The sequence below is a fragment of the Onthophagus taurus genome, chromosome 2, assembly GCF_036711975.1.
Source record: "Onthophagus taurus isolate NC chromosome 2, IU_Otau_3.0, whole genome shotgun sequence".
Classification (NCBI taxonomy): domain Eukaryota; kingdom Metazoa; phylum Arthropoda; class Insecta; order Coleoptera; family Scarabaeidae; genus Onthophagus; species Onthophagus taurus.
Window position 1 is genome coordinate 9,070,490 of NC_091967.1, and position 18,745 is coordinate 9,089,234.

General features: G+C 33.3%; 1 protein-coding gene and 1 non-coding gene across 2 annotated transcripts; both read left to right on the plus strand.

Moving 5' to 3' along the window:
• The first annotated feature begins 18 nt into the window (after window positions 1-18).
• Window positions 19-90, plus strand: TRNAW-CCA (transfer RNA tryptophan (anticodon CCA)). The gene has a single exon. It is a non-coding gene; the product is annotated as a tRNA-Trp (tRNA).
• A 3,070-nt stretch (window positions 91-3,160) lies between these two features.
• LOC111427587 (uncharacterized) lies at window positions 3,161-4,944 on the plus strand. The gene is made up of 5 exons (XM_023062798.2): window positions 3,161-3,324; window positions 3,378-3,644; window positions 3,705-3,977; window positions 4,032-4,508; window positions 4,569-4,944. The coding sequence occupies exons 1-5, from the start codon at window positions 3,219-3,221 to the stop codon at window positions 4,877-4,879; spliced, it is 1,434 nt and encodes a 477-aa protein (XP_022918566.2). The 5' UTR covers window positions 3,161-3,218; the 3' UTR covers window positions 4,880-4,944.
• Window positions 4,945-18,745: the final 13,801 nt, after the last annotated feature.

The following is an 18,745-nucleotide window of genomic DNA, read 5'->3' on the forward strand; positions in this document are numbered from 1 at the left end:
TAATGATATTTCGCACAAGACTCCGTGGCGCAACGGTAGCGCGTCTGACTCCAGATCAGAAGGTTGCGTGTTCAAATCACGTCGGGGTCAATTATTGCTTTTTTTTGTGATTTTAAAAAATTAGTTAATGTTTTTAGTTTATATATGTTTATACGTTTATTTAAGCTATATCTTATTTGAATCTGCATTTATTTAAAATTGCTAACGCTATCAATTGCATTTTCTCTTCAATTTTTGGACGTTTTGTTGGCTACACAGCAGTGAAAAACCTCTGCATTGTATGTATTTTGCACATACCATGGGACATTAATTATGTTTCGCAACACTTTATTCTGGAATATTTGAATACCCTTGATTTTCGTGTTACCAGCGCAGCCCCAGATGCTGTACTTTGGAATTCCTCCTAACCAGCCAGTGGAGCTATCAGTAGTTTATTGCTTATAGTGCTCTTTTCTTTTTTACATGGTCTTCCCACCTAAATTTGGTGTCCAGAATCATGCCTAGATACTGGGCATTGTTCTCACAATGGTACCATGTAGTGATGGAACGGATAGTTTTCAAACGGGGTTTTGCATTAAAAAGAGGATACTTTAATTAATAATTGGTGATATTCCCACAAGGATTCTTCAAGACATTAATTTTATAGCAAATTTTGAAAATTATCAATGAAAATTGCAACAACGAAAATTTTATCATACCATCAAATATTGTTTTCTCAAAAACTAAAAGTTATTTTTCAAAACGGGTTGGTTCATTGGAAAGAAGACACTTTTATTAACACTTTGGGAAATTTCCATACTTATATTCCAAGAAATGGATTTTATACGAATTTTTAAAACTTAACCGGCGAAAATTGCAAAATTTGAAAAAATTGTAGATTATTTCAAAAATTTATTTCTCAAATTTATTTTTCAAAACGGCTTTTTGCCGGATATCCGTTCCACCACTAGTACCATGTATATCTAGAGACGCTGTATCTTTTTGCTGTTTATTTCTAAGATTGATATGGATGAATTTCATCTCGTTTAACTTTATCCTCCATTTTTATTGCATTGTTGGTTGCTTGTAGATTCCCAAATCTTTCTCTACGCAAGTAGTCCTGTATTATCTGCAAACGTAGTTACCCTCAACTCTGGTATGTCACTAGTATATAGGATTTATCTTTTTTAAGTCTGAGTCTTCATCTTCTTGTTTAACTGTCTAGGAGTCTGTCTCTAAGTATTGTTTTGGGGGCATTTTGTTTAGTTGGGTTGCGTTGAAGAGGTCGATTAGTACGACTATACCATTTTTAGGCTGGTACTTTAGAATTTCTCGAGTAACTGGTGTGATATTTCTGCTCTTTGATTCACAATATTGCTTATTTCTTGACTGTTTTGGCCTGAGTTGGGATCTCAGCCATATATTAAGCATACCGCGTTGATTGGGCGAAAGGAGGGCCTCAACTAAAAAGAGGAGCCCTAGCCTGGTACACCGATGCTTCAAAGACAGTAAGATCTGGAGTAGGCATGGGCATTAGTGGACCAAATAGCCACATCAAATTGCCCCTCAGCTCGGACTTAACAATTTTCCAAGCAGAAGTTCTTGCTATAAACTTCTGCACCGTTTTGAACCTACAGAAGGGACAAAAAGGTGCATCCATAAACATTTTCACAGACAGTCGGGCCGCCTTAAAGGCAATTCAGGCCTACACGTGTGGCTCCGCACTGATCAGAGAGTGCACCAACAACCTGAGAGAACTCGCTAGGGGCAATGATGTTACCCTATGGTGGGTTCCAGGTCACAGCAACATTGAGGGCAATGAGAAGGCCGACAAGCTGGCCAAAGAGGCAGCAAACACGCCCTTCATTGGACCCCAACCTGGATGTGGACTACAAAAAAGCCACCTAAAACAAATAATCAACAACTGGGAGGCTTCAAAGATAGCCTTACGCTGGAAAGAACTTCCAGGTCACAGACAAGCGAAGAGTATGATAACTCCGTCGCAAAACAAAACCAAAGAGGTTTTATGCCTCAGCAAAGGGGATCTAAGAACGCTCTCAGGCTACCTAACCGGCCATGTGCCCCTAAAATACCACCTCTTCCACATTGGACAAGCTGAGGATCAAACTTGTCGACTATGCAACGACGAGTCAGAAACTGCTGAACATATACTGTGCAATTGCGTCGCCAGAGGACGTCTAAGGCACAACGTCTTCGGTAAAACTCCCCTGTTACCTACCGACATAAAGGTTCAAGACCTCAGGACAATACTAAGGTTCATTAAGGACCTACATTTGCCCTAAACCTTTGGAGGGCTAAAGTTACAATAGATCTTATAGGTCGCGGTAACGAGAGGGGCCGCCCTCCTCAGCCCGGCAGCAATAATAATAATAATAAAGCATACCGCGTTACTTTTTACTTATTGTCTCTAGCTCGTGGTCCATTGTTGCTATTAATAGCAACAATTCTTTCTTCTTCGTCTTTTCTTTCTGAGTTTCTGGGTCTTGTTGTTAAGTATATTTTTTTGTATAAGGGATACCTCGATTGCTGCCATTTTCTTCTACCACTTCGTTTTTTTGACAATTTCTCTGAATGCTAGTACATTTTGGTTACTTGTGTTGTTCCTTAGTGTTGTTGTAGTTCACTGATTCGATAAGACAGGTGAAATGTTCAGCTTCTCTTTCTAGTTCTTCATTAATTCTAAGACTAACGTTTAGGTTGATTTTGTTCTTGTATTGTGTTGCTAAGAGTATTAGTATGACGGCAGAGTAATCGGAGTTTATGTCAATGTTCACTTCAACTTCTATGAGGTTGGAAGGTACATTCCTGCTAATAAAGAAGTCTATCAGTCGGAAATTTTCCCTTTAGGAGTAATAAAAAAGATAATGAGTTCCATAACAATATCAAAAGAAAGAAGCTTCTAGAACCATTTTTGCTAATTTAAAATAGCTTAGTATTTCAAATTATTATTTTATTAAAAATTGTTTTTCTCTCGAAATTCTTGATATGTGACGAATCAGATTTTAAAGTTTCATAGTTTCATATTAATCAATAACTTCCTTGAATAAAAGGTCGTTATAATCCATTTACGCATTTGATAATTGGAAAAGGTATTATTCTCGAATCTTTGTTTTGAAACAAAGCGGTCATTAAAAGTAGTAAACAGGCCAAGTTTTGTATTTAAAATGAATAATTTTCGTTCATAGTTTCCATTTTCCTGTTAATATTCGTTTAAAGCAATGAGTCCCTTACTTGTGATTTTAACCGTTTTGGTTATTTTTTTAGGAAAGGCAAGAACTATTGATGTTATTAAATATAACGAAAACTTAAAATCTGACTGCAAAGGTAACTAACATATAATATACTCTATATTAGTTGCTTATTAATTCTATTTTTAGTTACAAATGTTTTTCTTACATACGTAAGCGAAATTATAGCTGTTTCTTGGGGACCTGTGAGCAATGATTGTTCATTAAAGCCAACATATAAAGTTCAGTACTTCGTAGATGAAAATTTAACTGATGTTAGTGATAGTGTTTCAGTGGGAATGCCCATGGCTATATTACCCGTTGGAAAATTAAAGTGTGAGGACGTTTCTATTAAAATATTGGTCTTAGAAAATGATACGTTACTTGCGGTATCGAATGAATATGATTTAGAAAGAGGTAATTTTTTAGACCGTTTACATTTTTGTAAGGTCCCAAAAATTATATGTTCTCCTGTAGATTTAAACAACATAACTGGATTATCAGCCGAGCGAACTTCAAAGGGAATAGAAATAACCTGGAATCCGTTAAATTTGGGTAGATTTTGTAAAGTAACATATTCGCTCCGATATAAAGTTGGTTCAAACAAGGAAGAAGTTATTAACGATTTAGATAGTTCTCGCTTTGTGTTGCCACTAACTCAAGATAATCCTTGTATCCCATATATCATAAAAGTTGAAGCATTTAGTAATGAGATGAAATCTCCAGAAGCAGAGATGAACTATGAAATTGGTATCCATAAAAAATTAAATTTCCTTAAATTATTTTAATTATTAAACATTTTAGGAATACCATCTGTTAGAGATGTAACTTTAGAAAATCGCGAAGGAAAAGTTGTCGTAGACTTCAAACCTCCAACAAATATACCAAACGAATGCGGAGAAGTTGATTATCAAGTTATCCAAAAAGATGGTGATTGTTACGTAAGCGATTTTGTTATACTACCCGTATCTAGTACCGGTTATGAAGGTTTCGCAACCAACAAAACAATTGTTAGACAACCAGGAGCTGTACAAAGTCTCGAAGTTGCACCAAAAGATAAAAACGTTTATTTAAGTTGGAAAGCTCCTATCGGCGGAATCGGTTGCGATTTGCAATATTTTATTAAATTTAATCAAAAAACAGTCCGAGTACACACAACGCATTTTTTCGCACCAATACAATTGGAAACTTGTAAATTCGAAGTTGTTCAAGTCATTCCTGCTGTTGCTGATGGTAAAAACTACATTGACGGATTAAGCTCAGAACTTGAATTAGTTGGCGGTAAATTATCTGTATTTTGTTACGATTCCTCTTTTTAATTTCTTTTTTTTATTTTATAAGATGTTGGACCAGTAGATGACGTAAATTGTACAATAAAATCAAAGTTTGTGGATTGTTGGTGGAATAAGCCGCAAAATACCGAATTATGCAAAAAAATAGATTACGCAATTACGTACTTTGATGGAGTTGATACGAAAACCCAAAAAATCGAAGAACCATATTTTAGTTTTCGAACTCTCCTCAATACTTGTAACTTTTGGTTCAACATTCAACCAATTGCTTATGCTGCGAATAGAGTATGGGAAGGAGAAGTTATGGAAACTATAATAGACGGTTGCGATGATGATTTATATAATAAATTTGACATTTAATTCGATTACCAACATATAAGTTGTAAAAATATAATTATATTACAATAAACTTGAACACATTTTAATTCTATTGTGAATTATAACCTGAATTGCAAATGCAAGCAAGTAATTTCCTAAGTAAGCATCTTCCTTCCTAAATTATGCTAATACAATTCGAGTACGTATGTAGTTCGGTCACATGTGACGATGTAGATTAGATCTGTGTATCCTGTTCTCTATTTGCAACTACTATATATTCTCTCACTGGTCTCTATTGTTCAATATCCTGTTTAATATATTAATTAAAGGATTAATTTGTTAATTAAAAGCTTAATTAACTAATTAAAAATTTAATTTGATTTGTTTCAAATATCCTTATATTCTTGGAATCTCATCTTTCTTTGAAACCATCTTCAGTATAATTTCAAAGAATTCCTGACCAGTTTCCTGTTATGGGAAGTGATTATGAACGGTTCAATTTGTCCTCATACTTATCTTGTAAAATGCAATAATTGTTTTTAGTTTCACAACCCGCGTTATTTACCCACATGTTTCACTTCGCTCGAATCCACCACTTTCCCCTCCTTGGTGTCTTATTGTTGTGAGCATTTTTGTCTATCGATTATTATCTCCGTATTCGAATTTCCCACTCAACGGTTATCGACTCTCCAATCTTTATAAAGAAATCAAATCTTTTTTGCATCGTTGGTATCCATACGGATAGTGTGTTAACATGGATTTACTATCAAGTTTTATAGCGAACTTTATTTACCCCATCTTATTTATATTGGAAGCTATGGATTAGATGAGATACTGAGATAGAATGCTAGATACTGGTTACACGAGACTGCTTAATATCTATTTTATTTTGCTTTGAGAATCAGAAATTGTTCTTCCAGACCGGGCATTGATGATGGAAAACTAGTTACTACTTGAAGGGTCTACTTATTACATGCAGAGTATGTTATATAGCTAATGGAATACTATACATTACTTCCAGAAGACTGGATACTTCTGATAGACAAGATATTGCATTTACAAGTTTAGTTACAGCTTACAGAAAACTTGATATTGCCAAATATTATTTCCAGAAGACGAAATACTGAGATAGAATACTAGATACTGGTTACAGGAGATTACTTGCTGCTTAATATCTATTTTATTTTGCTTTCAGAGTCGAAAACTGTTCTTCCAGGTGGAGCATTGTTGATGGAAGAGTAGTTACTAGTTGCACGCGGCTACTAACTACTTGCAGAATATGTGATATAGCTAGTAGAATACTTTATTCCAGGAGACTGGGTATTTCTGATAGACAACAAGATACTGCTAGTACAAGTCCACTTACAGCTTGTAGAAGACTTGATATTACCAATGAAATGCTAGATACTATTTCCAGAATATCCTATATTGTTGATAGAATAGTAGATACTGGTTAGACAACCTTTTATTATTTGAAAAAAATGTATACAATTCGCATTTGCGAGAAAGTAAAAAATTATTACATGACCAATTTATGAAATAAGGATTATAGTATATATTTTTTAATGAATTACAATTTCGCATATTAAATAATACCCAATTTAACAAACATAGACGCAAAGCAAATCAGTGACGGTAATCGGATTAAAGGTTCTGGCTGCAATCGGAATTAAGTTGCATCGCATAAAGGCGGAACATGTTAAAGTGAAATACGGGTAATACCTAGTACATAGGTTATTAATATGAAAATAGCCTGTCTACTAAGCTTTGCCATTGGAAATGATGAGATAAATTATGTAATATAGGAACTACTCAACACCGATTGAAAAATATATTGTATAATTGAGTACATTTGCGATTTGAACTTGAAAGCTAAAATTTGAAAAAACCTTAAAACCTTTCTCTGCGATTAGAATTTCAAAGTAATAAGCGTGCATAATAAGAATTAAAAAATGGTTTCGTAGAAAGGTTAAACGTGTACTTGCTTGATGTCATTTGAACAACTAATTTCGTACGAGTGGAAAAGCTGGATGGCGCTAATTTAGTAGTACGGAGTTGCAATCAAGCTATTTGCTGTAGTAGCCATTTCACTCGTTAATTTATTTACGTACAACAGAAACTACTCGTATTTGACGTGAGGATATACTCGGCTGCCGTTTTTTTAATCCAAACTTTTCAACTAGAATCCTTAATAGAACTGAATGTGCAACTTTTTATGTTTTTATGTTTCATTCATTACATTAATAATTAATATTTTAGATAATCAAGACAACTCAATACTATCCATAATAAAAAACGCTATAATTTTCAATAGGAAGACACCGTTATATGAACCTATAACTACTGGATGTATCGCAATAAGTATAGATAGGTATTTTTATTGAGCAGTAAAGAAAAATTTATGGCAGTTTAGCAAATAAAATACACCCGTAAATGATATTTACGCTGGAAACATCGTAAAGCATAGGGCAATAGAAAACAACTATTTATAATATACTACATTGAAAATTGACTACAATTTCGAATTGACTGATTTTGATTAAAATAATTGTTACGTACGGTAAACATTTTAATATTTTCATTATTTATGCATTTCAATAATGCATGGAGAGTGTTGAGTTTATAATATCCAATCAGAAAGGTAATCAATGCTTCGTAACTCGAGGCCGTTTAATTATTTACTAATTTCCTGTAGTTGAAAGCATGAGATCCCTTCAGGCTATTCAATAGCTTTTTCGAGAGTAGGAGCGGCTAATCGAATAAGTTGGCTTAGGGGCTTCAATTTTAAGAGATACTTTACTTCAAACTTATCCGCTATGAAAAATTTTCACACTTAAATCTGAAAAGAAATTTTTCCTAGTCATATTTCAAGTATTAAAATGGAAATTTTCGGTAAATGTATCCGTACAATAAATTGCAAGTTGCGTTGGGTGGGGTTGCTCTCATTTACATCTCTTTGAAAACGAAATTCCGGTGCTGGCGGTGACATTTTCATCCCATCATGTGCGATGTACCCTGTAGTTGTACCAAACGACCTCAAAAACCTATCAAAATGTGACATTTGAAATTCTCGCACGTAACTCATTATTTATTTCGACTTTTTGATATAAATGATTGCACGGTTGTATGTATTATAATAACAATACTAATATATTCGGGGAGAATGAAATAGAATGAAATTTAAAATTATTAAACCCAAGGTACAGATGTCGTTATAATGTTCCTTATGCTCTTGGATATTAGTGCCCGAATGTGGCAGCATATGTTGCGAAATGAGAACCGGCTACAACTTCTCTAAATTAAATTCATTTTCTTCGGTAGTAATAACGTCTCGAAGTAACGACAAATGTTTTCAACGTATGCTTTTATTAACTTTTCAGAATAGTTAAATCATTATACTTTTGAAAAATAATTTTTAATTTTCTTTCAAATATATTGGAATTGAATAATAAAGCTATTGAAATTGAAGAAGTTGAAATTGTGGATGATTTCCCCCCTTCTAGTGACGCTGCTCTTGATATATTATATGACATGAATATCAGTGATAATAACTCTAGGTTTAAGTTTAGTGTCGTTGAGCCACTCGTGGTACTTAATGTTATTAAATCGATAAAATCTGCTTCAACAGGAACTGATAAAATTAGTCCTGAGATGGTAAAACTTTGTTGTCCCCATATAGTACCTTTTATTACACATATTATAAATTCCTGCATTCTGGAAAGTGTATTTCCTGATTGCTGGAAGGAAGCCTTAATTAAGCCTATACCTAAATGTAGTGACCCAAAAGCTTTGAAGGACCTGAGACCCATTAGTATTCTGCCAATGTTATCAAAGGTTCTTGAAAGAGTACTGAAAGTTCAATTAACGGAATTTATTACGGATACTGACTCTCTATTATCTACTCAGTCTGGGTTTCGTCGAGGGTATGATTGTTGCTCTGCGATGCTGAAGGTGACAGATGACATTATCTCTGCGACTGATAAGGGTGAAGTTACCGTTCTTACCTTGTTAGACTATAGTAAAGCGTTTGATACTGTGAATCATGCGGTCCTTTTTAGGATTCTTCACTCTGTTGGGCTTGATCCTTCGGCGGTTGCTCTGCTTGGCAGTTATCTTGGACGGAGATCACAGTGTGTTCGGATTGAGGGCATAACATCTTCTTCTCGACCAATTGATTTTGGGGTTCCTCAGGGCTCAATTCTTGGTCCCACGTTGTTTTCGATATATACTTCAAAAATCTTTCATAATGTGAAACACAATCAAGTTCACAGTTCATCATGCCGATGATACCCAGCTTTATGTTTCTTTTGGTCCATCCCAATGGCGCAATGCTATTAATAATTTAAATTCTGACTTGGAATATATAACGAATGTTTCCAATTTGCATTGTCTGAAAATTAATCCTAATAAATCAGCCGTTTTGCTCTTTGGTAACAAAAGCGTTTGCGACCAGTTAAAGGGTTTGGTTAAAGTTCACATTCAGGGATCTGAAGTGCCGATTGTGAGTGAGGCAAGGAGTCTTGGTTTGATTGTAGATAACAGTTTTAGATACCATAGTCAAGTTAATAACTACATCAAGAAAGCGTATCACTCGTTAAGGCTACTATATCCCCATAGAAGCTATTTGCCTATCATGTTGAAAAAAACTTTATGTGACTCCTTGGTTCTTTCTTAGTTTAACTATATGATTCCCTTATATCATCCGGCTGTGTGCTCATATGACTCGGGGAGGATTCAGAGAGTTCAGAATAGCTGTCTTCGTTTCATTTATGGAATCCGGAAGTTCGATCACATTTCCCACTGGCTTATTGAATCAGGCTGGTTGTCGATGCGCTCAAGAAGAGAACTTCATACTCTAACTTATTATCATAAATTGATTACTACTAAAACCCCTATATATTTGTACAATAAGATTTTTTTCAGGTGCGATATTCACAATCGTGAAACTAGATTTAGGTGCTGCATAGACCCGCCTCGACACAGAACGTCACTTTTCCAAAGATCTTTTTCTTTTCATATATATAAGTCATACGGGAGCATTGGTGACGAGTTGTGGAATCTCGGTGTTAATTGTTTTAAAAAACATTTGAGGGCACGGTTACTTGGAGAGCAGGTGACTACTATTTCTGGCAGAGACCGGTGAGTCACAGTTTTGCTGCGAATATTTCTTTACTTTATTTAAGATATTGTTTTCTTTCTTTTTTTTATTTTTTGTAGAGTTAAGGATTATGATGTATTTCATATCTCTCTAATAATTGTCAAGGCTTGGATTGAAAATCAGTTGGTATACAACTGAATCTTTGCCTCGTGATTGCACTATTTCTTTTTCTCTTGTTATTGTTCTTTTTTTTTATTATTATTTTATTTTATTTTTATTTGGTTTAATACTTTACTGTAGTACATTATTTTATTAATTATCTCATTATCTTTTTATTACAATTTGTTTTTACTTTTATTTTTGTAATCAATTATTTATAATTATTTTTCATTTTTTCTGATGAATGTGCAATAAAGGCTATTATTATTATTATTATTGTGAAGTTATAAGTAATATTTCTGGTTATGTTGAACCAAACTAAGTTTCCAGGTTAAACAGTCAACTTTGGTTTGAATTTGATGTTTCTTGAGAAATTATTTTTTCCCCAAAACGGATTGAAATGGTGACATGAAACTTTTTGAGCTTATATACTTCAAACATTCTTCTATTTCTAGTTTAAAGTTTCCAGGATGATAATTGATTCCAATTTTTTTCCAAAATGCTTTAAAATTGAGAAATGAAACTTGCTCCAAAAACCTTGGTGATTGTTAGGATTGAAATGGTCAACGTTTGCGTTAACACCTAATTCTTCCACAAGATTATCTTGTCCATCTTTAATCATGCTGAAGACCTGGGCAATCATTATTTAAACCACATTCTCCCTCTTTTTCTTTACTTTAGAACTTATCCTAGAAAGAAATTTTCCATACATCCAAACAAATGACAAAAAATCGATTTTTTTCTATTGTTTGGATCCCCTACACATTTAACTTGAGATTTACCCTCATGTATTGCACTGGTAAGAGGGGTATACTCTTTCATATGCACCCTGTTTTGAAAACACGCATTAAAGTGGCATTGTTTGAACTCGAGTGGAAAAAGCTTTAAAAGCCTGTAATAATATACTTATTTACACGGCACCTAAAATAAATTTTATCATTGTTTTAATTTTGAGTTGAATTTATATGCATTGATAGTTCCGACGTTCGTTGAAATATCGTACCATTAATATGTGTTGTGTACAAAGTGTATGCCATGCATATTTTATGATGTACCGCGCTTTTACGGTGTAAAACCCGGGAAGTAAAAACGTCGAGAAATTGAAATAAATGCCCCAACTTCCTTGGCGTTTATTACCGTCTTTAATTCACAGTGTAAATTAAAGTGTTCTGTACACATCCACATCTACATACTAACATTACATCCATAAATTAAAAAATTATTTTTTTATATTTGAAATATTTATTGCGTAAGATAAAAAGAGGTCTAAGTTGAACGTTTATTTTCAACTTAGACAAGCATGCACGGCGGCATGCATGCTATAACACAAAATCATCGAACCTGAAGAGATATGACGAGTAAAACTAGGAAAAATTTATTTTCACCATGAATGATTTATTACTATCTATAAATATTACATTGAAAACATTTTCTAATCATTTTCTTTCATATTTTTTGTTTCCATTTACAAGGAAACAAAAAAAAGGATGCGTAAAAAATTTATCTTATAACATTCCTTATGAGTGTAACACAGGACGAAGTTATTTCTTATTTTTTTCTTTTATCAAAAACCACAATGCTTCACGAATGTAATGTTAAGAAGAAGAAATATCACCTTTCAACTTCGTGGGATACAAAATTAGCTACGTTACGCAAATGTCAAGAAGATGGATTGCATCGCGCACGTCGAACACAAGAGCGCGCAAACCTACCCCAGAAATTGTTTACGTTACCTTCTTTATTGACTAGATTAAAATAGAAACAAAATAAAACAAAATAAATTTTTAGTTGCCAGTATTGATCCAAACGACGACGACGACATCAAATAGTTTTAAACTCTATTTCACATAAGTCGATTTGCTCTTAATGGAAACGAACATTGGGATTCATTCGGTTAGAAATCGAATTAACCCACAATTAATGTCAAATCAATACAAGCTTTTAAAACGAGTGTCGATTCGATTTAAAATTTTATTATAAAATACGAGTTTTTAACGTGATTTTTATTATGAACGATGCACGTTAGTAAAGCAATCCTAATTAATTAAATTAAGTGAGAGTACTTTGTAAATGAAACTACTTGTAAGACTGAACGACATTCTGCAAAGTGATTTAACTTTTGCCATTAAACTTTAAGTGGTATTGTAGAATTGGTTTGAAATTGATTTACCTTTCTTTCGAACTGTAACGAATACTTAGAGTATTTCAAGATGAGATGTGGCAACTTTTATGTATAACGTTTTTTGCTTTATTACTTTGCGATAAGTTTTGTACTTGAACTGCTTGTAATAGATTTTGTGATGTTCAATTTAATAAACATGAAGGCGAATTGGGTGCTGTTAATCGGATTAAAGCTTCCGTAACGTTCCGATTGAAGCTATTTACCGGTAAAACGGGTCCACTTCGAGCTTAAATACTACATTGTATTGTGCGAGTTTGCTTTGTTTGGAGGTCATTAATAATAACATAGATGTTTTTGATTGATGTGGTGGTTGTAATTATTATTGAAGTATTAACCTATTCACCCAAGATTGTAAAAAAATTCTAAACAAACTGAAACGATATTTCAATTTTAGTTACTAAGAATAAAGTGAACAAACTGTGAGTATCCATCATAAATAACACTTGTCGATTATCATAACGGCGATTTACACCCCATTAACCACAATGTACGAAAGATGGTATTGTATCACTGTGCTTTATATGTAGTACAATTCTATTTTTCAGTGTTATACTGATATATTAGTTATGTTATTCTACGTCATTTTGAATTTCCTATTAATTCCACAGAGGGTAAGAACAAACTTTCTTGTGAGTATATCGATTAAGTATATAAATTACGACAGCTCTAATTAAAAGTTAACCAACTTTATACACAGATATCTCCGTTAACGCAGAACTATGTCAACACTCAAGTTATCTAAGGATGTAATAAATATAATATTTTATACAACCTCTAAAATAACTAACGAAAAATGTTCGAAATTATTCCAGTGATATAACATGGCTTTGTCATTCTGTTTATAAATAAGCATCAATTACCTTAACAATATTAATGACCAGATTTTCTATTACATCATAACAAAATATAAAGTCGTTTTCGTGAGATAAAATGTGATATTTATTTCACTGCCAGTCACATTCTTCTCATTGAATCCAGATGCTACTAAATCACAACCTTCTTTAGAAAGACCTCGATGTCTTTTCAGATCAATAAACGTTCTAATTGAAACTGAATTGAGAACGTTTCCGTAAAGGTTGTGTTTAATTTGTCTCTTGGCATTATCCAACATACTTTTATTCATATATTTCTCTTATTTCGTTTTATATATTACTTAATTGGAGAAAATAAACTGTTTTTGTTTCTTTAATCAAATTCTGCAACATATTTTATCTCTATCTTCCATTAAAATCTTTTTTCTGGTTTTGAACGTTGAAATATCAGTATATCTCTTGACATGTATCATGCAAAGAGAGTTGTCCTAAAATAAAATATTAAAAGTCAATACTTTTCTTCGCTAGACCTGATTTAGCAGGTCTAGCTAGTTTATTGGCCGTCTTATTGCCAATTACGTCTTTGAGCCCAAATAAAGTATACAGGGTGTCCCGTTAAGCGTACGGAGCGGCTGTATCTCAATAACGGTAAGGCCTAGAGGTTTGGGAAAAAAATCGTTATAAGCAAAGTGGGCAAGAGAAATAGCTGGAAATTATTTTGAAGTTCGTAATTCGACCGCTAGGGAGCGTAACTGCCATAGAGAAACATAAAATTCCTGCTATCTTAGAAAGTTAGACGATGAGCTATAACTTTGACAACATCATTTAGTAGCTTGGATAATACCGCATCGCTTTTGTTTTGCAATATTTTTCATATCTGTCATAATAAGGGAGGGGGAGGCCAATGCGTTTTCAAATGTTTACATTTTAATATCTCCTGGACCATTCAACCGATTTGAATATTTTTGGTCTTGTTTGAAAAAGCATTTCATGCTCTTTTAAAAGATATTTTCAGAAAGACCGCTTGGTTTAAAACAAATAAGCTAGAGGGCGTTATCTGCAGCGGTTACATATTTTTGTGATTTTTGAAAAAAAGTTAAATGGAACGGTACTATTTACTTCACAGACCGTTAATCACCATAAAATTTGCTAAATATTAGTGAAAACCGCATCTCGATATCTCCATCCATTCTCGAATTATAAAAGAAAATGTTAAAAATTCGTATATCTTAATCGGATCAAGTTACCTTAAGAAACAAATAAGAGAGAACAATAATTTTATTATCTAGAACCTTCTAGAACACTTTATCCAAGCTTAGAACTGCTTCAAAACTACTTTTGAGGTGTGTTGAAAAGCCAACGGATCAATGAAACATTAACAATGATAATAAAACAAAATAAACCAAAACACTTAGAATAACTTAAATTTTTGGCAAAAATAACTCACTAATGTGCTAAATGCCTTTCATAAACCTCGATGCATTTATTTAATCTAGTTTCGACGAAAAAAAAAGCGCTGCTTAAGTCTCGGCCCTAGATACGTTTCTACTGGTATTTAGTGTTTTGTCATATTTTCCCTGGTTATTGGTTTTTCTTGAAAAGTCAGGTCGTTTAGTCTACCCAATAGATAAAGGGGTGAAAGCAATGTGGGTTTTTCTCGAACCAAGAATGCATATTATGCAAGTTTACATCAGCTTGTGGACAGATGCTTCATGCATCCATAGCATTTGTGATAAAAGGTTTGGATTTGCCCAAATCATATTTAAAAGTCAATGGTAATAGTTCAGTCTGTTATCATAATCGGTATCTGTTAAGGCCTGATGTAAAACAACGTGGTGGAGATATTATTCTCTTGAGAACTCTTGTGGACAATTGTTTTCGGAGTTCCCAGATTATGTGGGATCACATTGCGCACCAATATGATTTACGAATTCATAGAGATGTCTGAATGGGCTACACGTTGCCAGTTTTCCGTAATCGGTAAGTCAATCTTAAAAACACTTCTAGAGAAAAATGTCTTTCTTTGTCGTAATTCCATTGCACATTTTTGCCATGCAGTTGCATCGTATTCAAAACATTGAAAATAAATCATCATACGCTCTATCATACGCTTCTGCGTTAGTAAATGACATGTTTACAGTTACCATGGTTATGTGATTTGCTTTTCTCGATGAGGTAACGAATCCGATTGATGGCACTCGAGTTTTTAACATTTTCTTCTATAACTCGAGAACGGGTGGCGATATCGAGATGCGGTTTTCACTAAAATTTAGCAAATTTTAAGGTGACTAAGGGTCTGTGAAGTAAATAGTATCGTTCCATTTAACTTTTCTTCAAAAATCACAAAAATATGTAATCGCTGCAGATGACGTCTTCTAGCTCATTTTAAAGCAGACGGTCTTACTGAAAATATCTTTAAAAAGAGCATAAAATGCTCTTTCAAACAACACCGAAAACATTCAAATCGGTTGAATGGTCTAGGAGATATTAAAATGTAAACATATGAAAACGCATTGGCCTCCCCCTCCCTTATTATGACAGATATGAGAAATATCGCAAAACAAAAGCGATGCGGTATTATCCAAGCTATTAAATGATGTTGTCAAAGTTATAGCGCATCGTCTAAGTTTCTGAGATAGCGGCAACTTTATGTTTCTCAATGGCAGTTACGCCCCCTAGCGGTCGAATTACGAACTTTAAAATAATTTCCAGCTATTTCTCTTGGTCACTTTGCTTATAAGGATTTTTTTCCCAAACCTTTTGGCCTTACCGTTCTAGAGATACAGCCGCTCCGTACTCTTAACGGGACACCCTGTACTTAAAGTATCAGAGACACTAAGTACTTAAGCAGATATTAACTATTTTTACTGTTGTCAGTGCTAGCCCACACTGCTTTCTCTTGAAATGATTACAATCATATCTCGTACAGCCATAGGAAAATTGAACCAATTTCCAGGGAGGTATACGCAATGGTTGACGATATCTCTCTTCTTGCATTTGGAACAATAAAGCAACAACCATCACTATTGTACTCTGAAATAAAAAAAAAGTATTGGTATTTTTTTGACAAATAAACATGTTTTGGATTCATTCTCATAGCAAAGAATCTTGCTATTAATTTCACTCAAGAATTGCTGAGGATTGTTATAGCAGTTTTAACATAATGTAGAAACAAAATACATTCTTTCTATATCTTATAACTTCCGTACTACTCCTACTACCACAAATCACATCAATAAAGTACTTTTTCAAAAAAACTTCTCTTTTTAAAAAATTCATGGAGAAAAAATAATTAAACTCAAGAACGAATAATGAACTCAAGAAAACAATATAACTTGTTTTATTAATACAAAAAAATATTTAAATTTTTATTCTCACCAGTCTTTTTAAAAAATCCTTACATCTCGTTTTCTTTTAGATTTATATTCTTGAATATGGTAAAAATATGTCTTGCATTAGCATCATAATCCGTGGTCGGGCGGTCTCTAAAGAATATGTATATCACAAGCTTTTTGTATAAAAATCTGATGTTAGGTCGCGTATGCTGTTTCGGCCTGTCATTTATATACCTTCCGTGGAGACGTCTCTTGCATGCCTCAGCTTTTTACGTAGGAAATAAGGCCCCTTCAGCGCTTCACGGGCTGTTCGCTGTTCGAAATTGTGTATGATAAAAAAAAGAGTGTGGTCTTAACGATTTCTTAAATAGCTAACATCAGCAAATCTTGGTTTATAATAATGTTAAATTGTTTTTTAAAAATGTCGTTTGTTTTAAGTAAAAGAATGTTCTAAAAACAAAAAGTATTTTATTGCACACAAAACTATTGAGACTTTACAATAAATGAAGGCAATTCGGTAAAAGTACGGAGGTCATAAATATTTCCACTCGTTTGCCTTTAGTATTTGTACTCTTTTCTAAAGTACCGAAATAGAATATTTTATCCATGTATTTGTTACTATAAAAATGTCTCTTAACACCAACTTTTCATGTGACGACACAATTGATATTTTGTTAAATAGCAGTCGAGTGTAAACGTGAAAGCTTTTCGACGATCGATAACCAAAGTTCTTCGTAAGTGTGGGTGAGTTCATCTTATATCGATTGTACCACATTTTCCTAAAACGTAGTGGGTATATGTCTTATGTGCGGAGAGTTGACACACTTGAGACGCACTCGACTATTGAATATTTGCTTTCAGTACTCAGTCTAGCTATCTATATCGGTCTAGAATTTCATTACTCTACAAGCGGCATGCAGGTTATTGGGGTTGCTTGTTATGCGAACTTGAAAAGATGAAAACATTATTAAATTCTGGACGAAAGGTCGCATTCGTCGTTATTTCTTACAATGTATATGGAAAAATTACTAAAACGAGAAGGTTTCATTAACTAATGCTTGTAGTTAAATATGTAATATGGTGCGAAACATATTCATAACAACAGTCTGTTGAGAACGTTGACTCTGGGTACATATGTGACACATAACCGAGCACCGAAGTCATATTACTAGAGTGAATTGCACGTCCTTCAAGTTCAATTATGTTTAACTGCTTTTCTGGAAGTGTTATTATGTTTAGTGAATTTCTGACACTTATGAGTAATATTATAGCCTAAATTGATTAAAATAATAATATAGAATTAATTTTATTCGATGTAATTCAATTAAAATGTAGGCTAAAATTATTAAATTTCATCGAACAATGTTATTAATAAGAAAATGTATAATATATAAATTCCATCCAGTTTCGATAATCGGTTTCTGGTGTTTAATAATTTTGTTTTTACTACTCATATTAATAATTTCATATTAACCGAATTCATGCGAGCATTAAACAAACATGCCGAGATTAACAATTAAAATACAATATGGTTGTTCAATAAATTTGTACGCGTAAATTAAACAAAAATAATTCCAATTAGATTTATAATTATTTTTATAAATTTTACGAACATTACCAAGATTATCGCGAATATGGATATTGAACGCGATTAGAAAGGAATTATTTGTTGTCAGAGGAAGAAGTAGAACATTAATGTTTTTACATTTTTATCACGCGCAGGCAATTTGTAAAGCTCGAGTGTTCCGCGCGTAGAATTTCCTGAAGTCGAGGATTAAAACTTAAAACTGAAATTACCATTTTGCCTTTAGTAGTACGGAATTTTTATTGTTTCTTTTTTAACGACCACACAGTTTTAAACTAAATAAAAGAAACTATACAAAATATTTTATTTTTATATACAAATAAAACAGTTTGAAGACGCAAGGCTAAACCCGAAACCTTCTAGTTCTAGGGCTAGTGTTAGTTCTAGTTTTAGTTCAATAAAAATATACAACAATCTAGTAGTGAATAACAACTAAAATTAGAATTAACACTGAATCTAAAACAAACAACATTTTGAACAATAAAATAGGATTTCACTGTTTAGTTGACGGTATAAATAAATTAGGTATCATTCCTTGCGTTTTCGAGGTAGTTTTATTCGATTTGCCTCTAAAGCGTCTTCATCTCAGTCGCATTTTTCGCTCGGTTAATTTAGTTTCTTTCATTGTTCAGCTCTCGCTTGCCATTTTCCATGCTCCTTTTCCGTCTTTCAGCCCTTAAATTGAACCTTTTTTTAATGTAGGCAACTGCATTCAATAAAAAGAGGGAATCTAAAGG

Coding starts and splice junctions, on each gene's coding strand:
- LOC111427587 (XM_023062798.2), top strand. CDS start 3,219: ATGAGTCCCTTACTTGTGATTTTAACCGTTTTGGTTATTTTTTTAGGA. Junction 3,325..3,377: donor CTTAAAATCTGACTGCAAAG/GTAACTAACATA, acceptor TTCTATTTTTAG/TTACAAATGTTTTTCTTACA. Junction 4,509..4,568: donor AGAACTTGAATTAGTTGGCG/GTAAATTATCTG, acceptor TTATTTTATAAG/ATGTTGGACCAGTAGATGAC.